The 27,809-nt window shown below is 42.0% G+C and overlaps 1 protein-coding gene across 1 annotated transcript; it reads right to left on the reverse strand.

Moving 5' to 3' along the window:
* Window positions 1-86: 86 nt before the first annotated feature.
* Window positions 87-27,760, reverse strand: LOC115358506 (1-phosphatidylinositol 4,5-bisphosphate phosphodiesterase gamma-1-like). The gene is made up of 32 exons (XM_030050522.1): window positions 26,479-27,760; window positions 20,917-21,066; window positions 20,136-20,229; window positions 19,316-19,363; window positions 18,007-18,091; window positions 16,756-16,836; window positions 16,600-16,634; window positions 16,091-16,163; window positions 15,906-16,001; window positions 15,686-15,804; window positions 14,584-14,669; window positions 14,374-14,494; window positions 13,981-14,149; window positions 13,463-13,582; window positions 13,255-13,362; window positions 11,392-11,576; window positions 10,451-10,651; window positions 10,147-10,266; window positions 9,572-9,755; window positions 9,303-9,380; window positions 8,165-8,268; window positions 7,903-7,999; window positions 7,720-7,786; window positions 6,704-6,870; window positions 5,773-5,869; window positions 5,412-5,636; window positions 5,065-5,210; window positions 4,124-4,238; window positions 3,798-3,959; window positions 2,429-2,517; window positions 2,133-2,317; window positions 87-1,850 (listed from the first exon to the last, which is right to left on the reverse strand). The coding sequence occupies exons 1-32, from the start codon at window positions 26,747-26,749 to the stop codon at window positions 1,790-1,792; spliced, it is 3,939 nt and encodes a 1,312-aa protein (XP_029906382.1). The 5' UTR covers window positions 26,750-27,760; the 3' UTR covers window positions 87-1,789.
* Between the last annotated feature and the right edge of the window lie 49 nt (window positions 27,761-27,809).

Genomic DNA, 27,809 nt, shown 5'->3' on the forward strand with positions numbered 1-27,809 from the left:
TAAATATAACATTTGTTGCTTGTTATTGGTTTTGCTTTATTTATCAAAGCTGGTTTTATCGATTTGAAAATGAAATTTCACACAGGTTTACATGAAAGAGCTTTATTAAATGGAAACTTGCACAGGATTTGTAATTGCAGAGTAATAATACTGGACAGTTAGCATAGATACAGAGAGAAACACAACTTGAGTCAAATAGCCTAGTACATATTGGCTGGGCCAAGAAGGCAACCTTTGCATAGAAGTCCCTACCCAGTGCATTTGTAGTGTAGGGAGAGAGAGAGAGGTTTGTGTGTATGGGGACATTTAAAGGGAGCTCCAGGTACACAATATTAATTTCTACATAAAGTTACAATATCTTCAATCTGACGTCCGTTATCATTCTTCTATTATGTTCTTTCATCTATTATAACAGGATCTACACCTTTGTGATAAATAAAACAAGTTATATACAATGAGAAATTAGACAGGAAATAGATGGGAAAGCGAAATAGCTACAGAGGAAAGAGGCAGGGCATTATTAGATATGAAGCCATGCAGTGGGTAGAAGCTGCTTTTAGCAGATCCACGACAAGTTGTGCCATCTCTGTTGATTAGAGCCAGAATATGGGAACTGATCCTAGGTGTGTGGTTCCAATATGAGGCATGATATCTATCTGTGTGATACAGAGCCGGCAGGTAAAAGAGTGCTTTGCTAGTTTCTGTGATAGCCCTTGTTAGTCGTGTGTCTGACCAAGACAAACACACCTGAGCCCCTTTTTAGGTGACATCCAGGGAGCGCTGTGAGGAATGTGTTCATCCTCTCTCTCTTGCTCCCCCCCTCTCACGTTCTCTCACCTCTTTGAAGGTAGTATATTTTGAGCCCTTTGAAGTATTAAAAGACCTTCTAGGTGTGGTTTGGTGAGGATTTGTTCAACACAGTTCATCCAGTTTGTGCTCTCCCAGGTAGAATACGACAGTCTACAACAGGAGCCCTACCAACTGGGGGCAGAGTTCATGTGATCACCCAGAAAAGACTTGGTCTTGATTAGGAGGAATCGACTTTAGTCTTCATTTGCTCCCTTTTAAAATTACTTTAATCCCTTTAAACCCATTTCATGAGTAGTGGTTTATATTGTTTCTTTGACTCTTTTTTTTTTGGGTCATGCCAAAAGAGTGGATTCCTCTTCCTCCCACGTCTCTGTGGTCCTTTCAAAGTCCACTTTTCCAGTTGTTGAGAAAGCATGCTGCAAATTGAGATGCTGAGTTTGACCTTAGGTACTGGTTTGCTCTGACCCTCGGTGATACTGATACACTAGTGTAACTACACTCTACAGACAAAGCGCGATGTGTCTCATATCAACATCAAAGGCACAGACATGATATTTCCTTTTTGCTACGTGTGCCCTCTGTTACCTTTTCCATCCAAATATGAAATCTTTCAGTTCCATCCGTTCATGTAACCTGAGTTTTCTTCTCCCTTTATTCCTGTTTGTTTTTACTAAGTCTATGATTGTTTTTTTTTTTGTTTTTTTTTTGATAGCTTAGCTTTCTGAGTTGTTTTAGTCCATGAGATGCTTCTATGTGTTGCTTAGAATGTTACTTTTCACTCCAGTGCACTGCAGCACAGTGCCATCAAATCTTATAGATTATTTTGAAGGAGTGTATAGCAGGTTTATTCCAGTTATACATTGATTGGATTCCATTACAGTAGAGAGCTGTTTCCCAGGCTGTTAGTGCACAGCACCGGCTGTGGGCGGTGCTGGGTACTGTTTCTGCTGGAGTTGGCCCTCTCTGGTGGACAGGAGTTTTAACTGCGCTTGGCTGCCACCTGCTGCCTCAGCTTCTCCCTCCTCTTCTTCTCCATCAGCCTGAGAGGATTGGATAAACACATTAGTTCATATGAAGAGGGTTCTGTGGTGTGTGTATGTGCACATTCACACTCATACTTAATAAAAAAGCAAAAAGCAAAAAACAGCAAAAAAAGTGCAATGACAAAATGCATTTTTGCCAGTCTTTTGTCCTCAGAGAAACTTATTTTCAGGTTAAATGTAATATATTTAGGGTTAAAGCTGTGTAAAATCAGTAAAATTTAAAATGAATGGAATTCAAAATGTGTGTGCTTTATGAGTGACGTGTGTGTAATAAAGCACCTGCGGTTGCGAGCCTCCACGAGCTCGCTGAGTTGGTCCTGAGCAGCCCTGAGCTCCTCCAGACTCTGCTGGTAGCTGAGATCTGCTGAACCAGACCTCTCCAGAACCGAGACCTGATTGGACAACTCACTGGTCCGATCCCGCAGCCGCTGAATGGAGGTGTACAGGTTCTCATCGTCTTCCTCCTGCAGTCACGTTCAAAGGGGCAGAGTGCAGCACAGAGGTGGTCAAATGGGCTGACACGCCACTATCACAAGACCTAAGAAGTGACGACTATGTGTTGTCTATATGTGTACCTTTGCATTGACAATCTCAATGTGAACCAGAAGGGACGCCAGCTCAAGCTCCTCGCTGTAGCTGTTTTTCAAAGGTACGCTCCTATATCCTGTGAAGAACCAGCATTTAACAAAATCAGTACATTACACAAGAAATACTTACATAATGTCAAAAGTCTTTCCTTCTGTTTAATCTTTAATCTAGATCAGAGTTGCCTTTGCATTTTAAGTAAATTCTTAAGACCTTTGTCTACATATGTGCTTTTATGTGATGACATTTTCCACTCTATGGTTGTTTCCTTGTCTCTGTTGCTGTCCTCTAATTTTCTTGTGTAGCCTTGTTTCAAAGTCTGTGCGTCAAAATAATAATTAAGGATAATAATAAGGGATGTCAAGAATTAACACTGAGATCAATAGTAAGATTCCAAGTTAGTACCAAAATTTGAAAAATTAGCCAAGAGTGTAAACCAAAATTGTTTCGTATTAGTAGCAATGGAAGTTGATACCTCAAGTGTGTAACTTCTGTTCTTATTCTAGTGTTTGAATATCTGAAACTCTTAAAGTTGCAGTTAAATCTGTGAATGTGTCTGTGAATGTGTGGCATATCTGAGCTGTAACTAATGAACTGTCTGTATTTCCAGCTCTTTGAGCAAAATACCTCAGACATTTTATCAATTAATGGCTAATGCATATTTGCAGATTTGCCTACAGATTCCATGCAGGCATTTACAAATCCATGTGCGCATTCGCAGATCTATGTGTGTCTTTACAGATCTATATGCATTTACAGTCTGGTCTGCACAGTGACAAATTTCTTCATACTTGCAAATCTGAATACAGATTTGGAGATTCTATTACACATTTACCAATCTGATAATGTACACATATTCTGAGCACACATTTACAGATTCATGTAAACATTCACAAATGTCAGTGCACATTTAGAGTTTCTTTTAAATATTTACAAATCTGATTACGCACACAGACTTAGATACAGTTACACAACTCTCCACACACACTTGCAAATAATTCTGCTACAGTAACATCCTCATACAGTTCCTCTAATTTGAAATTAGCAGCTCTTGGGCTGCTTTATTTTCTGCTTGAGAACAAAACAATGGTGTTGCTACACACCAGTGTTGCATTAACTGCATTAGAATAAAGTGTTCTTATTCTAATGTAGTTTATATGTTTAAATACTTCAAACACATACAGGACAAGTTTCTGTTTATTTTTGATATTTTTATGTCTGTACTGAATGGGATTTCTGTTTTTGCAGTGGCATCCAATCAAATATTGAGAATTGTGGAATTTCACTGTTATTGATATCAACCACAAAAATTCTGGTATCAGTTCCCTTCAAGTAAGTATTATCTATGAGTGCACACACCTGTTCTGAGCAAACGGACAGGATACGTAGCCTGGGCCAGGAAGTTTGGGTCACTGAACATGTCCTCTTCGTAGACGGTGAAACGCAGGAAGGAGAAGGAGGGGTTGTGGATGTCAAACACAAACTGCTTCTGCACCCACACAGGATTCAGACCATTATCAGCTGGGAGGAGCAGGAAGAAAAAACTTTTACCATGTAGCCAATGAAAACATTCATTGCACATGTAACACTGAAATCCCACTGCACATACAAGATGCACCCAAATGAAAGTGGCAGCATGGAGGAGCCTGTCCACCAGCATGGCCACTGGTCAGCGAGCAGCTTACCTACAACGTCGGTTTTGCTCTTGCAGCTGTCGTAGTCAGCGCCACAGATCTCCACCTCCACAAAGGGACAGACGATGCTGCGGCCATTCTTAGGAAGATGACGGGCTCCGAGCACCTGACGCAGAAAGAGAGGCAGAGTGTGAGATGTGGTATTGGCAGTCATCTGTAGAAACAGTAGCTAGATACAGCAAGAACAGGGGAAACAGCAGTGGACTATCCTGAAGATGTGTGACAGTGAATGTCAAACACAAGGGAATCCCTCTGCCAGGCTCTGCCAACATTTTTCATGTTTATTTATTTATGTTTGATGGTTATTCTTTTGCAATACCTGCGTTATTCTGTTCTGATTAGATTAACTTTGATTTCATTTCATTTAAATAACTGAATTTGATTTAAGCTCGCAACTGCCCTCTCGGAATCAATTGTACTCTTGTAGTCTTGTAATCAACCTTATAAACATAAAAAAGATAAGAAATTTTCAGTCACCAGCTTAAGAGACAGGAATAGGAGGAAGATAAGGGTTTAAAAGCTAATCAATAGCACTAAACATGAACCTTGGGTTGTATTTGTTAATTTATTTAAATCAGAAAAATAAGTACATCTCACATCTTTAATGATCTGGTTAAGATTAAAGAACAGCTCATTCATATAGGTCGTGAACTTGGATTTTTTTCTTTTCTTTTCCTTCTTTGCTGTCTCATGGGTTCATTGATCCATGGAGTTGTGTTAATAACTGGGACGGCCTTTGAGCAGTATGGAGAAGAAACATCGAGGGCTAGTGTACACAAATCATTAAACCAACTGTCTGTGTCATTAATACTGGTGAAGTGAGGAGGGCAAGGGGTCAGGCTAGAGGAGAGGCAGGAGAATGTAGCTATGTTTTGATTAATAAAGATACGAGAGTGGATTATGCGTAAGCAGCCTCAATTCATGAATCTGACCTGGAGCTGGACGGTGATTGGCTCCACACGCAGCGTGTCCTTGTCAAAAGGGTCAAAGGCGTCGTCCCTCATGATGTCAGGCTGGGGCACATAGCCACTCCCACCTCCCAACAAGAACAAGGCCTGGTTCAGCTGCATGGGTTTATCTACACACACACAAACATGCAAATACAAGCACACACATTCAATTAGTTAACACACAGTTTTTGCACCAGTGTCTCATTTAAAGGGTTGAGTTATGGCTTTAAATTAGTTACTCCTTTTTGTTGTCACAGAATAAAGATTTACGCACAACATCCAATATCAACCTCTTCACCCAGAGTAATTGTCATGAGTGTGACACTGACCGGGGGTCTGGAAGTTGAGTGCGACCAGCTGGGAGCCACAGAGCCACATGGGCAGGGGGTCATAGTTGGATGAGTCCAGCCTCTGTCCTCGGGGATAAACTCTGGAAAGCTGACGCCGGTTGTACTGCAGGAAGCGCTTTCCTCGACCACGTGTTGCAAACTTCTCTGCCTTGGTCTCTGGAAACGAGGACATGTCCCGGTAACACGCCCTCTCGGTCCCGATCTCTGGAAACGACAGGTAGTTCATGCTAGAGATCTCATTTCTGCATTATGTGAGTTTAATTGTGGCCTTACAATTTAGAGACTGTGTGAGAGAGAGAGACAGACAGAGGTGCAGAATAGAGAGACGGTGGATCCTTACTCTCCTCATTGAAGGGGACAGGCCTGCAGTAAACTACCAGCTCAGATAACTCCACGGCAATCTTCTTCCTCCTCTCCATCTGCTTCTCCTCCTGCATCTGTTGCCACGGAGATAAAACAGCATCAACACAGTTACCTCCGTACCAACTGTGTGCAATTATGTAAATTCCCTGTTAGTATTTAGCTTCTTATAACTGATACAAATATCAAATGCTAGCTTTCACAAAATCATCTAATTTCAAATTATGTGAAAATTCTTTTAATAGTTGCTGCTCCTGGCTAAGGGCGATAAGAGATAAAATTATAAACAGATAGATAAAGTAAGAATAAATTACTGAAGAGCAAATGCGCCAAACAATTAGTAAAAGGATAACAAGGCACTTGACGGTGCTGCTATAATTACCAAGGTATGAACAATTATGCTCATGTAGTAATAAATTAACCTAATTAACACATTAATTAACAACAAACATTTCTATGTCAACATAGGCTACTTGTCTTCACATAACACATGGGTTCTATTAATATGAATTCTGTACTACAAAGCAAGTTAATAGTAGTTTAAAATCTGTTTTTCCTTAATGATATGAAACTTTTTGTGGCAAAGTGCTCCAAAATCTAATCACATATTTTACTCCATAGGGAAAACCTGTGATGTAAATATGAAGTTTCCGTCATGAATTGGTCAGTTACCGTGTTCACACAGAAAGATCGTGATGACATAATGCCCTGCGTATTAAGCACCACAAAGGTGAGACATAAAACAAAATGCAGATCATTGTTTGAGTAAAAGTACATCTACAAAGTGTGTTTTTAAAGGTGCTCCGAGTGTCGTAATTCAGTTCGTTAGCCTGATCTTGTGTGTGTGTGTGTGTGTGTGTGTGTGTGTGTGTGTGTGTGTGAGGAAGTGTGTTATACAGCACGCTGCTCACCCGTGCATCTGCGTTCTGTGCAGCCTCTCGGATCTTGCTGACCCAGCCGGTGAGGTCCTCCAGGCTGTCGGCTGCCACATCGAGGGACTGGACTGGATGAGAAGAGAGCTGCTGGGAGTGGACTGTGAACACGTAGGGCCGCGAACTCTTCCCATCCTTCATCACCACTGGACGGATGAAAAGGTGGATGGAAAGAAGGAGGGAGAGAGAGAGAGAGAGAGAGAGAGAGATGGCCAGAGAGAGGGAGACACAACAAGTTTTGTGATACAGGTAATTTGCTGTTGTTAACGTGAAAGGTACACAGTGACAGAACGGACAGCTGGATGTTAATGTTTGGGTAATTTGTACTGAAGTGTAACAAATAACATCAACAGAGAGTGTTGCAGCATTCAGTCCTCTATTAGTTCACCAAGTACTCAGCCCATGACCATAATTTGCCAATGAACAGTTTAAATAGTTAATTGGAGCTTTGCCAATGATCACCTGAAAAAAAAAAAAAAAAAAAAAAAAAAAAAAATTCCAACTTCCAGAACAGGAAAGTAGCCAAACGCCATTAAAAAAAACTATCGGCCAATTTGCAGCAGCTAGCAGAACATGTGCAGCATAGGTCTGACATCCATCTGGCTGGTCAGTGGCTTAATTCTGATGCTGTGTTTGGAATTTCACAGCCTTTAATCACAGATGAGAATCAATTTGTTGTCATGGACAGAGGGATGAGACAATGTTGCTGCAATGAAAACCTTTTCTTTTTTTACTACACTAACATGCAATTGGAAAAAACTCAATGATTTATTTACTCATGGGCAGGCCAGCTACATTACGTGACCATAACAACTATCAGTGAAATGTGGTGTCGTACTGCAATGTTACTATTCATGCTTGCTGTTCACTTGTACATGATATGCCACTGTTATCATTAAGTCCAAATCCATTATTTCAGTTTTGGAGATCAGGCTGATGATTGGCTTATCACACTGATAACACATCACAGAAACAGTTTTGTTTCCTAGACTCACCGACATGGCAGGTGGGCACATCTATGAAACCCTTGAGGAATGTGCCCAGAGGGCTGTTCTCTGTGGACTGAACAAAGATAAAGGAAAAAGACAAAAAAAAAATCAAATCAAATCAAATGTATCAATGACTGAAAAAGTAAATTATCCATTGAGATATTGCTTTAAGCGTGTGTTATAACTTACTGCTTCATCTGGTTCTCTGGTGGGAGAGCTGGGTACCTCCTCCACATAGTTGGCAGGGAACCACAGCTGTTTCTTGCCTCCATAGTCACCTCTCCACCTAGGGAGGAAAAACAGAGAGTAATGACAAGGTAGTCCTGATGCTGAATGAGACATGATGTCATGTACACATAGAGACACATCTACAGTCCCCAGTTTTGCACGACAGATTTGTAATCATTTTAACACCGCTGACTGAAAATAATAAATAATCAAACACACTCACCAGCCACCCTCCTGCTTGTCCACGTTGAGGATGAGGGCTTGTTTGGGGAAGCACAGCTCATCTTCTCTCTGAGCGCGGTAGTCATACAAGGCCTTCACTGTACACTGCAACACAAATCATGAGGATGACTTCATATTTTATTGTCTATTCATCACAGCTGCCATTAGAAAGAATTATCACCCAATAGTGTTTTTTTAATGGCCAATGACAATATTTAAAGCGCAGGGTGGCCGATGGCTGATATATAATGCTGATATCATGTTGTTGTCGTTTTTGTTTTTGCATCTGATAAAATGCAACAATTTAGTGATAATAATAAATGAATAAAAAAATTGCTGAACTTAAAAGAACATTTATTTAACACTAATTTTATTAATTGCTGTGTCTCTGTTTGTTTGGAAAAAAACAAATCAACTAAAATGTCCACAAGAAATCAAAAACTGAACTTTGTAAAAAAACAATTATGAATGAAAATATGAATACAATTTTAATGCACTTCACAAGAACATTTATGAGAAGATAAAGGGGAGCACAAGCATCATTACACAGCAGCTGCACTGACAGGCTGTCTGCAGATGAGTCTGTATGCATTTTCTGTTTATCGGCCTTGTGAGCACAGATATCGGCCGATGCCAATTATCTCACAATGTGGCTCGATTAATCACAACACTCTGCTGAGTCTGAGTCTTGTGATATCGATTAGTCATTCTATAACATACATAAGGTGCATTTACCATTGACCATATCACAGCCACAATGCATCTAAAGACTCCAAGGTGGTTTGAGAAGTATTTGCATGTATGTGATGGATGCATTTACATTTGGCCTTTGCCTTACAGACAATGACCCCATCAGCTCAAGACACATGATGTGTAAATGTGGTATCAGAGTAGTGTAATTACGGCAATGTGTGCACATACCGGGTTGGGGATCAATTGATTTTTAATTCAAGGTAAACTGCTATTCATTAAAGTGCTATTCATTTACTGTAACATTTGGGATACAAAGTAAATTAGGCTATGAAAAAGGCATAGGATTTGGACATCGTTATTTGCAGCGATTAAGGTGAAGATCCAATCAACTTAAACAGCCCTAATCTACACCAAATGTTCAGGTATTCACAAGCCATCAGACTTACCCGTGCTGTGGGCATCTTGTTGGCCTCCACATAAAAATGAGGAGTCCGAACTTCATACAATGCCCCATAGTCAAGCTCCTAAAAATACAGAACGAATAATAAAGGTTACTTTTCTATCTATATATTTCTGCTGTTTTGACAAATTTTGCATTTTTTTAAAAAAAAATGTGAATTCAATATTGAAATGTTTCAGAAAATGTGCAGTTGGCACTAAAAAGGCAGACGGCTTTAGGTCAAATCCCAGCCTTAGTGGCTAACGTTGGACTAACCGTGGTGCCCATACGGTCCAGAGTGTCCTCATTGATGGGGTAACGGAGCCTCATCTTGCGGTAGAGAGGGTGTTTCTCATAGTAGCTGACCAGGTCCACCAGGCTCTCAAACTCAGCCGAGCTGCCCAGCATGAAGAGACGACCCTCCTGCTGGATGCGACAGTGTTTGATCTTACCCTCCGCCCTAAAGACAGACAGACAGACAGACAGACAGACAGACAACCAAGAAACAAGAAACAAGAAATGGAAAGGAAAAGAAAATGGCACATTAATTCCAAAACCCTGATTCAGACAGATCAACAACCAGAGAGGTCTATTCCATACATTCTCTTTGGAAGCAACTAATTATCTGAACTTAACTCTATATCATCAATACTAGACTAAAGTATGTTTAGTCTGTTAAGTTACCTTTAAGAAAGTGCTGGCAATTAATCTTCAAGAATGCTGTCAAAATCTTAAATGGTGGATAGCCTTTTTTTTTTTTAGAATAAGCCTCTTACTATTACTGTGTTAGGCACAAAGGCGAGTAAATGCTGTTGTCATGTCGTTTTTCAGATTGTGTGTGCATGCTCTACCTGAATGAGATTGCGTAGGAGTTGAGTTCGCTGCGTTTTCGCACCAAGAAGGCTCCATCTCTGGGCACGCGCATCAGCATGTGTTCAGCCTGAACACGGGACAGACTGGAATGGAACCATCTAGACAACAAAAAGTATCATTTGACCAACTTATATAACAAACTGCATTTCCACTTTCTTCCTCTCTCTGTATTTGCTGCTTTTCTCATTCACACATTTGTGTTTTCTCTCCTATTTTCACTAACAGACAAAATTCAGACACATGAAAGAAAAAATATGATCAATGACAATATCGCTCACTCACTCTCTGCTCTCATGCGCATTGGGCTGAGGGACAGGGCTTCCCAGCCTCATCTCAAACTCATTGCAGCGGAGAGGTGTGTCTCTGTAGTGGCAGATGAGGCGGTACAGGCTGTCAAACACCAGGTTGTCGGTCAGGTAGAAACGGGTGGAGCCAGACTCCTGACGAGAGTGGATCCTGCAGTGCTGCACGCGCCCTGAACGCCTGGATGGATGTGGGGATAGTGGAGAGAAGGGGGGAGACACAGGAGTGAGTCAACACACACAGACTTCTACCACGCAGTCAGAAAGCTCTGAGAGACTTGAAAGAGGACAGACAACGTGAGTCTCAGATTCTGCCTGTAACTTCTTGAACCTCCTGTACTTCCTTCCTTTACAAAATCATCGAACCTGATAAGGATTTGTTGCAACTCTGATTGCAGTTAAAGAATACAGTATTTATGTTTATGAAGCTTTAAATTGAGATATTTAATAAGGCTTATGGATCTTCATTCTTTAATCTGTGATACAACACCACAAAACAAACAGCATCTTCTCTGCTCATTCTTTCATTTCTTCTTCATTCTGCTCTCTTAATTCTTCTTTTTTCTTAATGGAGAGTTCACCTAAAATACCAAAAAGATATTTTGCCACTTAGCCCTCGTCCAGTCTCTCATCCACACAGTTTCCGTGTGAGTCGATGAGGCAGCTATAATCATCCCTGTTGCTTGGCCCCCTGCTGTAGTGGAGTTGGATGGGGAGCTCAAACCATCATTTACACATGAAAAACTTAAAAGCAACAGTAGTGGAAAAAAGTATATTTTTTTGTATTTTGGATGAACTGTCCCTTTAATTTTTCCTCATCACTCTTCTCCTTTGCTGTCCTCTTATATTCTCTCCCTCCACTAACCACAGAGAGAGGAAAAAGGGATCAAGAAAAGACAGATTCCTCTACAGATCACAGACCAGAACGAGAGGGTGTAGTCTCCCACGAATGTCTCACTCTCCCGGACCAGGAAGGTGCCGTCTTTGGCCCCGCCTTCACAGTATTCCTGCAGGAGCTTCTCAGCCACCTGTCTCCCGTCACGCCCCCCACCCAGCTTCCCATGGAACCAGCGCTCTGCACAGTGCTGCTCGTTGTTGTTACACTCCTGCAGGAGCAGAGGAAGAAAAAGAGGCACAGAAGGAAGAAAGCAGAGAGAAAAAACAGAGGAGACGCAAAGTACCAGTTAAGTATATACGCCAAGACAAAGTAAATTTAATAAAGTTTATGTATAGCATACCTAAATTTGGTGATTCCAAGGAAAAAATCATGTGCAATGTATTTCGGGAGAATCATATCTACTCTTTGGTTGTAGGCAACCTTTCCCTCAATGTGCCTCGTCTACAGCCTCTTTCACACATTGGGCCTAGGAAATTACTGGGATAAATTTCAGGCACCACTAATGATTTTCTCTATTTACACATGCAACTACATTCAGGAACATTTCCGTCTTGCACCTTTTACCCATGCAATGGCAATGCTGCAATATATGGGGAGAGGCACAGTCCAGTAGATGGCGGTAATGAAACACTTCTGTACACCAACCGTCATAAAACTCAACAGAAGAAGAAGAGGATGGGACAAGGCCAGATGTATGTGTAACCAACGCAGCGGAAGACATCTCTTATTATCTTCAGAAACCTGGCATCTCTAACTGTTCCAGACAGCTGCCTATCAACTTCATCCTCTACACAGACTGAGAGGTGCTCCCTTATTTCTAAATCTGTCCAGCTTCCAGCCATTCTTGAAAAAAAAGAACTTGTATTACAGATATCAAATAACCTCCAAGGCAAGGCCACCACAACGAAAGTTGTAGATTCAAATACGTCATCAGCAGAGTCTTGTTCCCTCGCTCCACCTGAAAGCATCTTTCGTCAGATGGATGTAACCCTTCATGTGCCCTTCAGTGCAATGCTACTGCTTTCATTCACAACGCCGCCTTATGTTGCCAGGTCTTGAGGTGTTAAATTGTCTGTACAGATTTCCCTGAATATCGATCCCTGCGTCCATTCACACATGGTCATGTAGGAAGACTCCCTGTGTGAAAGGGGTATACTTCTTCACTAACTGATATTCCATATTTCCCAAAACAGCTTTTGACAATCCTTTACCAACAGGCTTGAAGTTGCATTCAGTCCATGTAGGTGGAGACATCAACAGTGATAGTGATACCAATAACAACAAGAAAGCAAGTCTTTCCAGAAGAAAAAAAATCATGCCCCTTACTCACAACACAATATATCTTGCAGCTCCTTTGCATTCTTTACTACTGAGACTCCTGTTGGTGGAGAAATTGGTATTTCTGTCTTGTCTACAATGGATTTGTCCATGTATCATTGATGACCACGGGTGCAAAATGGTGAGTCTGGAAAACCCCTTTTGGAACCAAAATCTCACATTTACTGATGTTTTTTTAGATCAAAGAAATATTTTTTTGCCATTAACCTGTAGGTATACTACAAACATACCAATGTGATGTTCCTGTGACATTATCAAAAAGAATAAATATACCACCAAGCAGAACGTGAATTGCAAGGTACATTTCCATTGGCTGTATTACGTGTTTAAGTGTTTTAGGGTGGGGTATAATTACAAATGTAAAAGTTGTACCTCTTACATAATCATCAGCCTCATCATTATATCACTATCTCTTACTTTTATCATCCTCACCATCATTATCAACATTACATCATCATCATCCTCATAACTAACATCACCATCATGATAACCATCATCAGCATCAATATCTATAATCATCATCATCGCCATGATCATCTCTCTACTACCTCTTTTCCTTCATCATCGTCTTCTTCGTCAGCTGTCTGGTAGTGAGATGTCTCCTCTGAGTAGTAGATCTTATTACTGGTCAAGACAAAATAGTGTGGGGTCCATGTCTGCAAGGCACACACATGCACAAAGAACAGCATCTCAGCAATGTACTATATCCATCATCATTCTCCATCACCTCACACATGCCAGCGCACACACACTCACGTGGTCAATGGGGTCTTCAAGGTAAAGGATGCCGTTCCTCAGGGAGTTGCTGATGTCATTTTCAGAGTAGCTGGCTGATGTCACTTCCTCATACAGGGTACCCTCCACCAGTTTCTTGTGCTGTGACAATTAGAGATTTTTCAGATTTGCCTGTCTGAGATATTGCCTGTTTGTGTGTTTTGTTAAATAATTGCATTAACATAGTGTTGGGACTTCATATTGCCAGGATAGCAGCAGTTCTTCAAATAAACAAAAATGATAAGCATAAAAATATATTGAATGATAATCTGATACATTATTAATTCCACCATTTTCTCAGAGTATACAATCAGTTGCAAAATAGTGCCTCTGGAGCTCAAAAGGGACTCCATATTTTGCTAAAGAGCGCTTCATCGGGGAGGATCCTAGCCAGTACCTGTGTTATCTGGATGAGAAAAGGTTTTTTCTCCTACTGGGCCACCCTGCTGCTGAAAATATGAGCTAGACTAGATACAGTATGTGCATTTGTGTGAGTCAACCTTGATGAGGATCTTCCTGCGGAGCTGGTACGGCGAAGGGAGCTCCTCTGCGTTGTTGTCGACTGGCTTGGTGAGCAGCAGGTCTCCAAACACCTTTTTAAAGTGAGTGGCCATGTTCCTCTGTTGGACCACACTGCAGTGGTCCTCTATAGACAGGATCACAGGGTACCTACACATACACAACAGCACTGATCAGTGTGTGTCTGTGTGAGCATTAATGTGTTGGTCAAGACACTTTTGCAGGGCATGGAGATTGATTTCGGATCCTCTACTGAAGGACAATATAGTTAAACGTAAGGTTTGGTAGGGGTTAGGATAAGTACTTTCACTATTGTGGAAGTCAATATGAGGGATTGAATGTAAGTCGGAGGAACACCTTCAAAATCAACTTACTCAGATGTGACAAAAGCGTGTTCTTTGATCGTGTGCAGCACATCCAGGAATTTGATCTTGGAGGTTAGGGTGTGTCCATGGTAGATGATTGGGAGGTCATCAGGTCCATCCCAGCAGTCCACTAACATCAGAGGACACAGAATTAGGTACAGGCCATACAGTTTTCTTTCAGATTAAACTCCTTTCAAATGCTGGGGATGGGGGTCTTACATTCAATACAGCGACAGCCCATCCTCAGACAGCGGGCATAGGCTTCAAGAGATGACTCACTGGAAAACTGATCACCTGTCAGGTAGCTGGGGGAACATGAACATGAGTGCAAGTTCAGTAGAGCAAGGGTTCTCAAGGTGGGACTTGGAAGCCTCAGAGGTCCCCCATTATATAATATATAGTTAATCATAAGCTTTAAACTATCTGTTGTTATTTGACCATAGCGTAGACAGTTATACAAGTTAATGCATATATGAAGACAGCAAAAATCTTCTTAAATGGGAGTTCCTGGGGACAGGAACTCTGGCCAAATGGTGACTGTAGCCTAATGGGGATCTGTTTAGGGGACCCTGATCACTCCTAAAGAAATCTAATACATAACATGTATGTCCCTATCCAAGAGAAAACATATCATATATAAGTCATATATGACCAAACATACACATACATGTTAAACATATATAGGCTATGCATACAGCACCATATCCAGAGGACAGAGGATACATGTATATGTATATATAATTAATGAGGAGGATGCCATGTATTTGTAACATATATTGGACCTTAAATTAAAAGGTGCCGATTTCCAATATGATTGATATATGGGGATTTAACATGGTCATATAAACCACATATAGAAATCTCCCATATGTACATACACTCAGTGGCCATTTTATTAGCTACACCAGTACAATCTAATCCAGTTCAGTGCAACAGCAATATTATTTAATTACATATTAATTACTGAGGTTTTAATTTGTAGAGGTCTTGTATTGGACTACATGCTATTGAGAGGTGTTTCTATTTTTTTGTCCTATTTATATACATGGTGGGGACAGAATATGAGAAACATCTCTCAATAAAATGCAGTCCAGCACAACAGCAGCACTAACTATGACCTCAGTGCCATACAACATAGAATTGAATGGACACCTCTATAACTGTAATAAAGAGAACATGTGAGGATTATAGGCATCAGAAAAGTAAATTATGGCAGACCAGCTGTATTGGATTGTATTAGACTGTGCAGGTGTATCTAATAAAGAGGTCACTGAGTGTATATTACATTTCCTTATGCGATGAAAACCTCTGAGAGACTTACGTGTTGTGTGATGAGGAGATCCAGTACTGGGACAGGGGTCTTTTCATGTCATCCGGAACCACAGGAGAAGGTCGTGGGTCACACACAGAATTCTCTTTAGAGAACAGGAAGGTCAGGAACTAGGAAAAGACAGCAAGAATGTTAAGCGTGTATCAACTGTGATGATACACACTTTGTCATATTTTTTGTGTGCATGTGTGTGTGTGTGTGTGTTTATCACCTCATCAAGTTGTAGCATTGGCTCAGTTTGGGGTCCACCTCTCAGGTATCCCATAAGGAACTCTCTGACACGACTAAAATCAGACGCCCACGCTTCCTGAGGCAAATAAAGAAATAAGAAAATGAGTACCATGCCATTTCGAGAGTGTTATTGTTGAACAGAGGGGGGTTGAATTTGTTCACTACCTTCTGGTCCATCTGTAAAAACTTCTGGAAGTCATAGAGGGAGATCTGACAGAGTTCTGGTCTGTCAACATTCCTAAAAAGACAACAGTTTTCAGCCAAGTGCAGTCAGAGAGAGGAGAACGAGAAGCCAGATGGCGGTGGAGTAAAATAGCAAAAGTGAGAGTAAATGATACAAGTGGAGGATAGAGATGTGCAGAAAGATAGAAATAAGAGGAGACGAGACATTTTAACAGAACATTTAAAAATCTCATAATTATTATTATGCCAATCACACCATTGTTTTAAATGTTTTATTTATTTAATGTAATATAATGTTGTCTTCATATGAAAAAAACTGACATCAGTGGCATCAAGGCATCTCTTTAAAACGCTTTGTAAAAACACATTTTTTTAAGACTATGATAAAGGGAGCAAATATGTTTCAAAGAGAAACTGGACCGCTAGGAAGGATAACAGCAAGGAACAAGGAGGGAACAAAAGGTAGAGGAGGAGGAGGTGCAGGGACTCACCGGAGAGGGAAGGAGAGTTCCAGCTGCTCAATAATCTGGGGAACAGAGGGGAGGAGCCAGGTGACGGACAGGAGGGACGGGTGAAGCATGACGAGCAAAGTTCATAGTAATGCATGGTGTGCGTGCATGCAAACACAAAATATATGGGCTACTCACGCTCCTCTGTGCGTCAAACATCAGTGTTCTGTAGAGCTGTGCAAAGTTGGGGTATGAGAGATCACTCCTGGCTTCCACTTCCTGTGCAGATAGGAAGTATGAGAGTTAGTATGATGCGGTTTAGCCTGATCACTGTAAGGTGACGTCCTAGAGCTCGATCCTCTTGTCTGCTCTTAAACCATAAGAGAGCATCTACCAGTACACAGAATCTGATGCAACTATCCTTGTCATAATTGGGTGGGAAACATGGCTTGGATATCGAAGGAAAAGGGGAGGATGTCACTGGGGTTATCCAGTGGGCAAGTTTTGAACTGAGTCTGCTTCAACTCAACAAGGCAGTACAGCTGAATGATATAAAAAAAAAAAAAATCATATTGCAGTTATTTTGACAGATACTATGATTGCAATATTATATAACTATCTTAGTGGAAATGCTCATATTTGCATCATCATTTTCATTTTCAGAGATAATGTTTTTTAAAATAATGACAATGTGATTTTTGCTCAAGTCTGTACCAAACAATATGTTCTCTTAGGTCTGAGAATATGTTTTTTTTTTTTTTTTTTTTTTTTTTTTTAATCTCAGAGTGTCTCTGTAGCACGACAATACTTCATTTATATTGCTACTATACTTTTTCCCTCTACTACAGTGGTGAGGAAAACAGGTGGCAGGCAAAATGGACATACATATATTTATCCACCTGCTCCCCTTATCTCGTCTTTGATCAAAGATAAATTTGTGATCAAGCATTGGCTTTCTTCTTTTCATTTTGGAGTCTGGGAGGAAAATATGTACTGCCAAATTTTGGTTTGGCTAGGCTATGCAATTCCCAGCTTGGCTTTCTGTTCATTTACAGCGGGAATCATATTTATTAATTTATTCAAAATATAACCCAAATCGAAACTCACTGAAATATTGAAAATAAAATGTCATGAAATGCTCTTAACTGGATAGATCTCTTATTAAACCAACGCAAATGGAATAGCTGACCCTCTTTATTTATCAGAATCACTATGTCAATCAGACGGCAGCTTGAAACCCAAGAGGAGTGTCATCATTGACCAGTGTGACTGCAGCATTAGCTGACAGTTTGTTCACAACTCCCCAAAAATGTATAACCTTGATTCTGGTTTCAAAAGTAATAGGTCCGTGGCACAGAGGACAGCCGCCTTATGTTTCATTCATATCCTCTCTGAAACATGGACACAGGACAGGCTGTTTTCCTCGACAGACCTGTATTGTGCTCTCACCTGGAGTTTGTCTTTGAGAAAGCGCATGTTGGGGACTCTGTAGTTGATCTGAGGCAGCAGAGCTTTCACATCCTTCACTGTGATGCTAGAGAGGAGACGACAGAGGGAGAGAGGGGACAGAGAGAAGGATACAGGCATTAACACTTAAGTATAAATAAGAGCAGTGCATTGGGAAGCACAGTGTTTTACTAGATAATTCTAAGAGATATACAATGTTTCAATTGCATCTTTAAAGAGACTCTCTTAAAGACACAGCATGGTGAATAGTGTTAAGAGATCACTTGTGTGTGAAGTTGCATGTCTTTTCACCAGGAGATGGCGCTTCATGGCTTGAGAAGGTAATGCCTTGTTTTCCATACTGAATGGCAAGAGGACCTCTATACACTTTTATTGTTTAGGCTCAACAGGGATGGCTGGAAAACAGGGGGATCTCTTCCACCAGAGAGAAAGAGTGAGAGAGATGAGAGAGCAAGGCTGGGTACAGATATACGCTCTCCTCTGTCCCTTCCTTAAAGGCTATGGTGAATCTGAATTTATATCAGATAGTAAAACTGGAGATGAAAATGTTTTGGCCTGGCATTGTTTACCTTATTCATGAAAGTATGCTTCTCTGTGGATTTATGTTTCTACTGCTGATGTCTTTACCTCTGCAGCTTTTTTCTTTGAGGAGAAACGCCACATGGACAATCACTTTGCTGATTAACAAAACACACAACCATCAGTCATCGAAAAAAGGAGGGAAGACGGAAAAGCAAAAGAGTCTATCAGGCAATGCTGCAGGCCGACTCTGTGCCAGACAGAAGGTGTCGAGGACCACTGCCAGTACCATGTCTGACCTCTGTGTGCTCCCTCCTCCTTCTGTCTACCCCCTGACACTTATTCTGCTCAGATTTTAGCTACTGTTACTATTTCCACAGAGACAGGAAGCTGCCCTCTCCCAGCCAATCGCATCACTTCCTACTCCTTATCAGGCGGTGGCAGGCTGTTTGTGCTGGAGCTGCTTCCACCCAAATCGGGGCATGGCCGTATACGTGCGTGCGTGACAGAGAAAGAGAGCGAGACAGTGTGTGCTCGTACACTTGTGTATATATGTGTGTGAATGGGGGTGGGGGGGGGTGTGTGGAGCGAGGGTGTGGAGGTCGGGGTCGGGCCAGATCGCTAGGAGGGGTGTAACGTCCTCTTTGAAGACATCTGGATCTGGTTTCACCTTGCTCTCCACCTGCTGTTATAGAATGGCCAATGAACATCCATCACTGGCTCTTGTAAAACTTGTGATTGGGTGTTGACGTGTTACTGGCGAGTTACCCACCTGCCCTCGTGGTTTCTGTCCATGACTTCAAACTGTTTCCTCAACCACCTACAGAGGGAGGGATGAGGGAGAGAGAAAACACAAGAATGAAAGAGCAAGTTTGCTATAATATGGAAAGATATTCCTAGAGCCAGCTGCAAGCATTGAGGGTTCCTCTAAAAGCAGCGAGTTACAGGGGCATACTATTGACAGAGGGAGGGCCGTATTTGTAAAAGGCCCAAAAAGAATCCAAAACGGATGATGAATCGGCTACACAAACAGTTTATACAAATCCATAAACAGACAAAATTTGGATTTTCATTTCCTATAACCGTTTATAAACATATACCGCTCATATTATGTAGAAAACAAAACCCAGCCTCTCTCCTACACATCGTCACACTCACAGCCTCTCTCTGTTCTCCTGCACACACCATGTGAAGCCAAAAACGGCCTCCACAGATTCATCTGGAGTAAATATTTTCATCCCAAAACAAATATTTGTCCTCTCTTCCTACCACCAACTCCTTTCCCATCCAACTTGTTACTCTTTGGATGCAATGAGATATCACTTCATCACACATAGGGGGCGTAAGACGTAGAGCACAGTGCAAGTGCATAACATAACAAACAACTGAATTCCAGTGACAAATTAACTTCGGAAGCCCTAAGACAAACAAGGGCCCTAACTTTGTACACAAACCTGGCTGCAAAGTCCTAAAACACACACACACACATACACACATTAAACAAAGGACATTTGTTTTTTTTTTTTGTTTTTTTTAGATTTCAAGTATGTCATTTTCAGTGCATGAACCTGTGTGAACAAGCCAACATGTACCTGTCTATCTGCTGTGGTGCTGGAGCTCTTTGGGTGTCCATCATCAGCCAGTTGAGGCCAGTGAGCCACATGTTCACCTCCTCCTCACTGAAGGCTGAGGACAAAGAGATGAGACAGGAGGAAGGAATCAGGATTTTTCAAGAATGTATGAGAGAGAGAGAGAGACAGAGAGAGAGAGAGATGTATGTACACTCACTCAGTTTTTCTTTCCTTATGGTTAAACTTATTATTTTCATAGTGTTGTTGCCATATTGTTTCATATTGTTGTTAGTTATGTTCAGCTTCCTTTCCTGTGCTTCCCAAAATATTGCTGACATAGTCGTTGTCTTTGAACTATAATGTTAACATAATGTTATGTTGTTTGTATCTATAAAAAAGTACTACCTTGTACTTTGTGCTTGTTTGTACTCCCTTGTGCAGTGTGCTTTGGCAATACAGTGTGTGCAATATGTTCATCCAATAAAGCCTCTTTGAATTGAAATTGAATTGAAATTGAGAGAGAGAAAGAGAGACCGAACGAAAGAGATGGCACCTGATATCCATCAAAGGTCATGAATTGGGCTGAAAATTTCTAACTGTAATCAGGGCACATATGAATGATAAAAAGATCAAAATATACAGAGGTGCAGAGTGATACCAGGCCACAGTTGCTAGGACTATGCTGACACCCTTCAAATGTGGAAGTAAAACAGTGTCTGTGAAAATGGACTGGAAATCATAGGCGACCGACAGGCGATAAACACACACACGGACCCACAGATGTACATAGACACACACTGACCAGCCACACTGAGGGTCCTCAGGCGAAACTCCAAGCCATAGAGCACAATGAAGCAGTGGGCGGAGTCCAGTTTACGAGCCTCCTCCGGATAGCGCTCAAAATCTCGGGAGCCCTTTCCCAACCGCAGCTCCCTAATCTCCCGTATGTCAACTGGAGGAGGAAAAGGAGGGTAGAGTTGCATGAATACACACAGGCACACCATAAATCACAGTTTGGCATGTTGCTCATGTAATAAACTTAAACCGTCTGCCCAACATGTAAATGGTGGTGTTGAGGAGCTTGCAAAAACTGCATGTGAGGGTGCGCACACATTGCAAAACATACACACAAACATAAATTTGTCAGCCGTCAGTAGCAAGGCGCTCAGGATAAGAGGCCAAAGGTCTCGGCTGCAGAATTCTTCAGTGGCAGCAGTCACAAGCACACACACATACACACACACACACATGCACACACTTTTAATAGAGAGTCTAAGTCGGGTAACTGACCACAAAGTATGATGTAAACTCTGGACTCATGAGGTGACACTTGCACCACACAGTCGACACACCCACAAAGAAAACTCATTCTTATTGACTTAACAGATGTCTTATGCAAACACACATAAACACACACACACACCATAGACACACACACATAGATGTTCTGGCATTTATAAACCAAACACAGGCCTACTATAGCGCGCACACACTTGCACTGAAATGAATATGACATTCATGTGCCTGCATGCTACCTTCTAATTCAAACTCAGAGGAGCTTACACTGAATTTAAAAAAAAAAAAAAAAACAGCAGGAATGAAGGAGTAACAGGTAACAACTATTTCTCATTAGATATAAAGTAAACACTTCCCACTAGTAGAGAGTTATCTGACCCACAGGCAGACAAAAGGAAACACATAAGAGGGAGAGCATTCCAAGTCTATACTGGCCAAAGCTGGCTGTCCTCAGCAGGTTGTATATAATTCTGTATCAAACGGCGTACGGGCAGAGAGGAGAAATCTGGTTCCTATCTGAGCCTCCTGCGTGTGGAGATGACAGGGAGCAGGTTTGGCACGAGATTAAGAGAGAACTACATAATCATCAGATGGAAATGTGTCCATACTTCTCACTGGGAGAGGGCTTGGTAGTAGCAACGGTCTACACACACAGACAGAGAGAGAGCCTGTTTCTCTTTTTCAGATGGAAACAATCTGCATCACTTCTCTGTGACCCATTACAGTGACTGGCACGAGGACAGCACAACACCTTGGCCTTTGTTCAGTGCCCGCACAGATTCTAGGGTTATGTGGTAACGTCTTTGCTGGATAAAGCACATACTACAAAGGGTTCTCAACATCGTTTCAAATGAACATAAAAATACCAAACAAAACTATGATCCCCCCCCCTCCCCATTTGTTAGTCTCTCCCTTTTTTTGCTTCCTGCCATTTAGTATGGACGTCAGACAATAAAGCAAGCGGGCACGCTCGCCAAAAGTCACACTTCGCTCACCATGACTGTGTTAATATACCGTGCCTCTCTTGCAATATTACACTACAGCACATAAACGTGGCAAGATAAGGAAGTACGGACATGACAGGACAAACACACGTACAATATGTGTCCATGGGCACAGACACACACCGCAATTACTCCCTTTGCAGCCTTTTATCCCAGTCCAGGCTGCTTGCTTATAAAATAACCCCGTTATGTCAGCACAGAGAAGCATATGAATGAACTGTTTCTTTCTTTTCCTGGTTTGGCCATGGAAATCAGTTCACAGGGCTGCACAGGCATTACATGGACATTGAATGTTCTCACAGAGCTGTAGTGTGCGCCACAAGTTATGTGGACTGCTGACCTGAACCACCAACCGTTGATAATTACAGTACGGTTCTAGTGATTTGAAATAAACTGTTCTGGTACAGCTGGTGACTTCACTCCACACCAGATGGCTGGGGCCTATTTGAAGATTTTAAGTCATAAGGATGGAAGGGAGTGGGATGAAGAATGATAAATAATCAAGAGGGATGTTGACTGAGAAGTTAAGAAGTAATGGCATTAATGAATAGCAGGGCTGAGTGAATGGCAGCATGGAAGCGTCTCTCAGGCATCCCGTGTCTCATTTGTGGTCCATGTCTCCTTTGCTTTTTCCTGCAGAAGATGCTGGGCCTTTGTTTTCCTTGCACCCTGTCCTTCAGTCCGAGGCAGGAAGAGAGACACTCCCTGATAACCCCACACTTCCTGTTCCTCAGGATTTAATACTTTCAGTGTTTGCCAAAGTGCTCATCTCAAAGAATAACAGCCTCGGAGTGTGAGCGTGTGTATAGTTATGTAGCAAAGTTCAGATGAAAAAAAACTTTAAAGCAAACAGTAGGGCAAAAAAGTATAGGGCAATAAAAACAAAGGAAGGAAAAGAAGGAGAGAAGGGGGAGGTGAGAGGAGGGAGGTAAGCAAACAGAAGGTTAAGAGGAGGGAGAGTAAAAGCGGGAAAGCAGACAGATATTTGAGTGTTTTAGAGAACAAAGGACAAAAAAATGAAAACACAATTGCCCCATAATACAGAAAGTGAAAGAGTGAGGAAAAATGGAAAAAAGAGACTTAACCCTAGAGTTCAGAAAACGGGCTCAAATGGACTTGTATTTCCTCTTAAATTTAACACATAGCAGAGGGGCCCTCTGTTGCGTGTTTTTAATTAATTATTCATCTTTTGATGGATTTGATTGTCAAGGTAATCCTCAATCATCTTGTTTTTACTTTATATGGCTTTGTATAAAACTCATTTTTGTATTACTACCTCAAATTTGACAGCATGGGTCATAAGGACACATTCAGTTCCACTGATATTTGGTGTATGGCTGAGTGTGTGTGTGTGTGTGTGTGTGTGTGTGTGTGTGTGTGTGTGTGCGTGCGTGCGTGCGTGTGTTGTTTATGATTTCTCTAAGTTCTGCCAAGGTTGTCAAAAGATTGTTGCTTGCTAGATAGCTGATGACTTACAGTAGCTAGATAAAAGTATTGTAAACATGTCATTCATAGTGTAAATCTTTTTAAGGAAATGAAAATAGTATGTAACTTTGTCTATGATAAGAAATAAAAGATGAGTGAATTATTTTGTACAATTGTTCTTACAAGTTTCAGAAGTTTTAGCAACAGTCATGTACAGTGGGGAAAAGCAACCCTGACTCACGGTAGTCCATACACTAGTCAGGAAATTTCACCTACAGATTTGTGTTCCTGGACACAGATTGTTCTATTTCTTTTACATGTACATGAACAAAAATATAATCCATGTCCTTAAACATGACTTTTCTTTTTCGTGTGTATGCACACAAATTTAATTTACATCATGTATACAGTCACTGATTGCTGTAGATTTAGCAAACAAAACAAGTTGGTTAAGGTTAGACAAAGGTCATGGTTAAGCTGAGGAAAAGGTCATGGCTCAGGTTAAGAAAAGGTAAGGGTTAACGTTATGAAAGGTTAACCCTGCTAATGAATACATATAATGTATATATGAAATGTATGTAAAATACAGGTCCATTTGGGCTTATATTGTGCATTTTAGATGTAATCATGCAAAACACATTATTCTCAAACTGAAAACTTCAAAATAAATGTATTTAATAATAAAAAAAAATTAATAAATAAAATAAATCGGGGATGTCCTAACATCCTGAATGATATATGCATTTATTAAAACAAACCAAAAAAGCAAACAAACAAACAAACAAACAAACAAAGAAAAATAACAAAAAAATAACTTGCCTAGGTCCATGTGGACTCATGATGTTCATGATGTCTAGGGTTTAAAGAAAGGTGATGGGAAGCAGTAAGAAAAGACTTGTTATGATGTATGTATGCAATTTTTCCCTCTGCAAGATTTCAATAAAGTATTATTTAGAAAGGAAAGGAAGGAAAAGGAAAGGAAAGCTGGAGGAAAATGGTGAGGCAAAAGAAGAGGAAAAGTAGGAACTTAAATAACACTGAATAGAGAGAGAAAAGCTGTGGGAGATGAAGTGAGACAGAGAGGAGAGGGCTGCAAAGAGTGGCGGGGGACCCACTGTGTTCCTGGAATGTACTGATGGGGTTGTCCAGAGGGAGGTTGCTTGTAAGGGGGGCTGTGGGTGTGTGTGTGTGTGTGTGTGTGTGTGTGTGTGTGTTTGTGTGTGTGAAAGCAGTATGGTTGCCAGTGTGTATGGTAGATCTGTGTGTGAGTGTTCCTGAAAGGCCTTGGTTTCGCACGTACACACTTGGGCACGTAGGTGTTGCCCCTTGGATTAGCAGAGGCACAGTTTATGTGGTTTATGATGGTAGATAAATAATTGACAAGGCTCCATAAGCAGAAACAAGACCTACATGTGTGGAGTGGCTATTAGTCTCCACACACAACCCTCAGCTTCTACTGACGAGGGGGTGGGGTTACTGGTGATGGAAGAGAAAACAGGCAAAATGAAGGAGAGGCACAAGCTGCAAGAAGTGTCTATTACACCAAACCCAAGTCTCAAACAAAACATATCCCAGAATTGCACTCAGATGGGGGATGGAAAGAAATCCTAATTTCTGACCAGACCTATTTCTACTTCACTCCGGAAGAGGATTCAAAATGAGATGTGATTTTTTTTTTTTTAACAATATGCTGCCATAAACTCTTAAAGGAGTTACAATAACACATGGCAGACAGAGGGAAACCTTATCATGCCAATTGTGAATACAGTACGTTTTCTCAGTGCTGACAGACATTGTAACAAATCCTCCCTCAGGCCACAAAATCCAGGGCCCAGACAATAGCCTCCACACCCCAGACAGACACAAACGGTGCTCCAACAAGACAATCTTACAGTCCAGTGGCCTGCTGCTTTAAGTATACCACTGCCACTTGACTCCACTCCAGCACTCTGCCTCAGTCTTCTCAGCCCACAGTCAGTCAGTCAGTCAGTCAGTGAGCGTGTCGGGCAGACAGGAAGCTCAGGGCTGGGTGAGGACTCAGGCTCCATGTGGCAGCAGCATGCAGGCTATATAGTCTGTCTGGGGAGCTACAGGGAGGCTGACACTGAGGAAGCAGAGGTCACAGGGTCAGGATCTGTCTTTCTGCTGAGGAGACCATGACAGCACCTCAGCTGTATGGATGGAAGAAGGGTGTGTGTGTGTGTGTGTGTGTGTGTGTGTGTGTGTGCGCAGTGGTGTTAAGCTTGAGAGAGGCTTTGCTATGCCAGAAGATGTTACATCTGTGCACACATGCAGCATGATTAAAGAGAAATGACACAGATAAGCCCATACACTAGATTTTCTGTATCATGCGCAGAGAAGAAATTGACCCTGGTTTTGGGTTACTACATTTGTGAGCATTCAGCATGTTCCCTGTTACCTAGACTGACATTTCAGCATCTTTTGATACCACCGAGAAGACAGGATGGTCATTGTTATGGCTGCAGATTCTGTCAAAGGCACAAAATGTAAATAGAGGGAGGAAGGGGAGGCCAGTGCAGTCAGTGAGTGAGAGACCATGGTAAGCCCACTGGCTCTGCAGGCCTAGAGGAGGATGTCATTCTCTGCGAATGGTACCTTATCATTCATTCTATACTTACTCTCGCCCTCAATTTTGTCAGGATTCCGACTCCACACTATTTGGCGTGTGTCCTGCCTAATCTGGAATGTTCTCCTCTCAGGACGTTGGGATTTCTTCTGGTAGAAAATGGTCATCACCGTGCCCATCTCCAGGCTATGTAGGATGCGGGGACCGGCCTCTGTCCAGTCCAGCATCCGTGAGACCATCATCACCGGGCCACCAGCCCCGGTGCCATTGGTGGCCTCCTCGGCACAGCCATTGAGGCTCCCACTGAACCTGGCAGCACACATCGTCACTGCATAGCTATCAGGGAACCTCACAGAATTGGTAAATTGTTGTGTTTGTTCAGGAGTAAAGGATCGTTGTCCTTCAGTCACCTATCCAATGCACCGAGGGCCACAATTAGCCAGCATGTCCAAGCCACTGGTGTGAAGAAATCTTATCCCAAATCGTGCCACTCAAGGAACCATCCAATTTCACATTAAAACACAAAGTGAAATGCATCAGTCAGCAGCCATAAAACTGAGAAGCTGAAAATGTCTGAGATGTGATTTTTTTTTTCTCCAGTCTTCTGTGAGGAGGGGGGTGTATCCCTGTGTTATCCTTTCCAGATGCTTCTGGCAGCACACCAACGAGATCCACTTGGACAGAGTTGGTCTTCTCATCACCGCTGGACTGAGGTTTCCACCCTACTGGCCTCTGCTCCCTCAGTCCACGACAGCAAAAGCACGGTCTATCGATATAGTCCAGCTTGGCCCCTGCCAGTGCCTGCTGCCGCTACAACACCACAGGCTGGCGGTAGGGTAGGGTAGGGAAACAAACACGCAAGGCAGCAAATGAATCCCCCTCTCTCTATTTCCCCCTGGCTTGGAAAATGAAGTCAATGCCAGCGACAAAGACGCCGAGTTATGTAATGACGAGTCGGACAAATACCCGATTGCAACGGCGGAGGTGGATGCAGCAGAGCGGCTGTGAGGAGGACGGGCATCGGTAGGCGCTCTGTGGTTTCACGGAGACGGTGAAACGCACGGATGGGAGAGCTCGGAGCGGCCGTGGCGAGAGCCCTGTGCGCTCCCATCTGCCCAACCATTCTGCTCTCTCCCTCACACACTCGCCGACTACATTCCCAAGCACACACCGCCGACAGGACACATTATCCTACGCATTCACCCCTCGGAATGAGGAGAAAACAGAAATTATAGAGGCGTGCGGTCTTGAGTGTACACGCTGTACACACCAATTGCCCCAATAGCTCAAGCTGCAAATCCTCGCCAAGGCTGCCTGCCTGCGCGTCCCCTCAGCTCGAACGCCAGAGGTCTTGAGAGGAAATTAGGGCTAGCAGACCGGAAA

This window comes from Myripristis murdjan, chromosome 4, assembly GCF_902150065.1.
Source record: "Myripristis murdjan chromosome 4, fMyrMur1.1, whole genome shotgun sequence".
In the NCBI taxonomy this organism is placed as follows: Eukaryota; Metazoa; Chordata; class Actinopteri; order Holocentriformes; family Holocentridae; genus Myripristis; species Myripristis murdjan.

Bases quoted from the DNA above. Each gene is read 5' to 3' on its own strand.
- LOC115358506 (XM_030050522.1), bottom strand. From the start codon at position 26,749: ATGTGTGCTGCCAGGTTCAGTGGGAGCCTCAATGGCTGTGCCGAGGAG. The intron at 20,230-20,916 runs GTCAGTGTGTGT...CTTTGTCCTCAG, and splicing joins GAGGACCCTCAGTGTGGCTG to CCTTCAGTGAGGAGGAGGTG. The intron at 9,381-9,571 runs GTTAGTCCAACG...CTGTATTTTTAG, and splicing joins TGGACCGTATGGGCACCACG to GAGCTTGACTATGGGGCATT.